Source organism: Neophocaena asiaeorientalis, unplaced genomic scaffold (assembly GCF_003031525.2).
Source record: "Neophocaena asiaeorientalis asiaeorientalis breed wild unplaced genomic scaffold, Neophocaena_asiaeorientalis_V1.1 scaffold629, whole genome shotgun sequence".
Classification (NCBI taxonomy): Eukaryota; Metazoa; Chordata; class Mammalia; order Artiodactyla; family Phocoenidae; genus Neophocaena; species Neophocaena asiaeorientalis.
In genome coordinates, this window is record NW_020175468.1 from 3,578,577 (window position 1) to 3,582,562 (window position 3,986).

At 47.0% G+C, this 3,986-nt stretch overlaps 1 protein-coding gene across 7 annotated transcripts in view; it reads right to left on the reverse strand.

Moving 5' to 3' along the window:
* Positions 1-1,497: 1,497 nt before the first annotated feature.
* The window catches only part of LOC112415400 (C5a anaphylatoxin chemotactic receptor 2-like), a 25,666-nt gene continuing 23,177 nt past the window's right edge, over positions 1,498-3,986 (reverse strand). For all 7 annotated transcript variants that reach the window (XM_024768348.1, XM_024768349.1, XM_024768355.1 and 4 more), the window contains one exon: positions 1,498-3,262. In XM_024768348.1, coding sequence (XP_024624116.1) covers positions 2,234-3,262 — 1,029 coding nt within the window. In that variant the 3' untranslated portion in view covers positions 1,498-2,233. The remainder of the gene's footprint in view (positions 3,263-3,986) is intronic.

Here is a 3,986-nt window from a genome sequence, read left to right on the forward strand (position 1 = left end):
TGGGGTTCGCCCGGACGCTGGGGTTTTAGCCGAACTAGGAAGCTGGCCGGAGCCCAGACACTATTAAAACAGCCCCGTTATTTATTTATTATGATTCATAATTATTAACACATAATTCTATCAATGTATAATTCACCCTATCAACTCACTAATGAATAATACAACTCAACTTCCCAGCTTTCTGTCTTAGACGTCCTATGTTTTCCAGCGACGACCACAGGGATTAGATAGCCGTTAAGTGTTTGTTGAATGAATGACTAACTGAACGAGAAAAGTCAGTCCTCTTTAGTCCTAGATGGGCCAGTCATTGCAGCCCTGAGCCTGTTTCCCTATTTATAACACGAGGATAATACCTACTTTTCAAGGTTGTTGGGAAAAATAAATGCAAAAGTATACATAAGGTACATAAACTTTTTTCACTACTGTACATATAGGCGCTTCATAAATGTTAGATCTTTCATTTTTATTTTTATATCCTTCCTGTCATTCTCCTCGTACCTTTGGATACCTTTGCAGTTAAGGAGGTACAGCCTTCATTTCTGGAATCAGTTCTAGGCACTGAGGATACAGAAATGAACAAAACAAAGGAGCTCATAGTTTGGTGGGCGAGACAGACACATAGATTAAAATAGACTGTCAAGAAGAACTGCATACTCTATGGAGAAAAACAAAGCAGGGAAGGGGCAAGGAGTGTTGCTCTTTGGCCCAGTGACAGTCACAGAAGACATCTCCCAGAAAGTAGCATTTGAGCAGAGAGCTGAAAATAGTGGGGCTGCAAGCCATGGGGATCCCTGGGCGGGGACGTTCTAAGTAGAGGAAGCCCCAGAGGCCAAGACTGAGATGACCACAAACTTGGAGGGTTCAAGGGCCAGCAAGCAGGTTTGTGTGACTGGATGAAGGATCGGGGAATAGTAGGGAGAGAGGAAGAGGATAGATCGTACACACCAAAGTGAGGACTTTGGCTTCCAATCTGAGTGAGATGGGCTCCATGGGCAGAGTTCCATGTGACTTAGATTTTAACAGAATCCTCTGGCTCCCATGTGGGGAACAGACTATAGTGAATCAAGATGAGAAAAGGGGACCAGAGAGGAAGCAATAGGTGGCTGGACCAGGACGTTAGCAGAGAAGATGGATATTTTAAGATAGAATCTGCAGGATTGGCTGCCAGATTGGCCATGGAATGTGAGAGAGAGACGGCAAGGATGACCCCAAAGTTCTTGGCCTGAGCTCCTGGAAATATGGAGTTGCCATCAACTGAGATGGGGAAGATGCAGGAGGATGGCTGAGAGAGAAAATCCAAAGTTCCATTTTGAGCATATTGAGTAATTTATTGTACATTGAGTTGAGATGTCAAGTGGGAAGTTGCATGTAACTATCAAACCCTTGGGAAACAGTTTGAACGTAGGCCAATTCTTGTGTCATTATCAAAAGAAGAAGAGGAAGAAACTGACTAACATCTGCTTAAAATGTACAAAAGAGAACTACAATTTTTTAAAAAAAAAAAAGGAAAATGGCAAGAAGTAAACAAATATGAAATCAGGAAGAAAATCACAAACTAGTTTGTCTCTTTTTAAGGCTTGGGGTAGGTGGAGGAGAGACAGAAATTAAATTGGCCCAGATGTTGTCCTTAGGAAATTTACAGTTTAGCTGGGAATTTTTGTTCCAGAAACTTGGAGAACAGAACACTACTTCCTCCCTGGGAGGGGAATGAATCAGGGAGAGCTTCCTGGAGGAACTATTATTTGAACAAGGCAACGAAGGAAAAGTTTGGTGATCAAGAGCATGGGCACTGGAGTCAAGTAAACATGGTGTCAAATCTCAACTCTATAACTTGCTTGCTGTGTGATCTTGGGCAAATGACCTCTTCTCCCTGGGCCTCAGCTTATGAAAAGAAGCATCTCCCCCTGCCTGCCTGGGTTGTTGTAAGAATTACCTTAAAGTAGAAACTATGTGTAAAGTGCTATCCTGGAGTAATGACTCTACATGAAGGTGTCACTGCTATGTGATTTAAAAGATCTGAACAGGTGATATTCTAGAGCAGCCCTGTCCCATAGAATTTCCTGCAATGATGGAAATGTACTATATCTGCACTGCACATAGCAGGGGGCATAATGAATATTTGTTGAATGAATCAAGGAATAAACGACAATATCATTAAGCCCCTGGATCCAGCTATGCCCAAAGCCAGTCTTGTAAAGTGGGATAGGAGGATACAAACCAATTTCCCTCTAGCTTACACTTCCATCTCTGAGACCAGGTCTTGGCCAGTGGATTTCTTGCTGACCACACTTTCATCATTGCTCTGTGACTCCTTCAGGGCCCAGCGACATGAAGCTGGCAGAGACTTTCGGAGTTGAGACCGCCCGAAATACAGGAAAAGCATGGGATTGAGACAGCTGTGAGCAAGGGCCAGGCCCACGACCAAGGGTTCAGCCCGCAGGGCCCGGGCCAAGAGCACGGAGTGTGGGGCAGCCAAAGTGAGTACCAGCCCCAGCGTGTGGTAGGGGGACCAGCAGACAAAAAACCCTACCACAACGGCCATGCCCAGTGGCCAGCGGCGTCGGGTGGCACCGCAAAGGAGGGCACCATGGCAGCTGGCCACGACCACCAGTGGCCCCAGGAAGCCGAAAATAAACCGGGTGGCAGTCACTGAGTTCTTGGCCACGGTCGAGCCACCATAGTCTACCACGCACTCCAGCCGGTGTGGGAAATACTCCTGATGCAGCCGGCGGTAGATGGCTGAGGGCACAGTGAGCAGCAAGGCCAGTGTCCAGGATGCCCCACAGGCTACCTGCACCCTGCATGCCCTCCCAGCTGCACCCCACCAGCTGGGACCGAAGGCCAGCAGGCAAAGGTCAGCGCTTAGAGTGGCCAGGAGGAGGACGCTGGCGTACATGGACAGCAGGATGACGGCGGGCAGGGCCCGGCAGCCCACGGCCCCATACAGCCAACGGCCCCCGTGGGCGACGGACACCGCTAGGATGGGGAGAGACAAGCAGCAGAGTAGGTCCGCCATGGCCAGGTGGAGGAACCAGGTGGCACCGACCCTCCGGCGGGCCTCTTTCCAGGTCACCCAGGCCACCATGGCATTGCCTGGCAACCCCACCAGGAAGACGGCGGCATACAGCAGGAGTGGGGCCACGTGGAGGGGTTCGATGGAGACGCAGGTGCCATCAACACAGTCCACAGGGAGATCTGGAATCTCGCCGTAATCCCCATACTCGTAGCCGAGAGAAGAGTTCTCCATCCAAACCCCAGACACCTGGACAGGCGAGAAATGGCATGAAACCTCAGAGATAAAAACTCTCAGGCCCTTGGAATCCTAGATGCTAGGATCCTAGCGTCTCGATCCTGGATCCTAGATCCTTGGAATTCCAAGATGCTCATGGGCTGGGACTTGGGCTGGGGTCCCAGCCCATGAGCATCTTGGAAACCAGAATAGAACAACATTAGAACTCCAGCGCATTAGAATCTTGGAATTCTAAAATATTCCAGTGTTAGAAGCCCAACTTCTTAGCATCCTGGAATTCTAGAATATTACAGTGTTAAAACCCCAGCTTATTAGCATCTTGGAATTCTAGAATATTACAACGTTCCGTATCTACTGACCAATGCAGTAACTGTCAGCCACATGTGGCTACCGAGTATTTAAAATGGCAGCCAGTATGACTGAGAAACTGAATTTTCAATCTTATTTAATTTTAATCGATTTAAATAGCTACACGTGGCTAATGGCTACCTTATTGGACAGTGAAGTTCTAGAGCATCAAAATGATAGAACACTAGCCCGTTAGTAACCTGGAATTCTAGAATCTAAACTATCGGAATCTGAATATCCATCAAGATGGGAAAAGGTTAGTATGTCTTCACAGCAAAAGTGTTTGTCTCGATTCTCCTTCATCTGGATTTTCGAATCTTGGTGCAACAAAAATGTACCTCTGAAGCAATGTTGTCATCTTTTTTTTTTTTTTTTTTTTTTTTTTTTT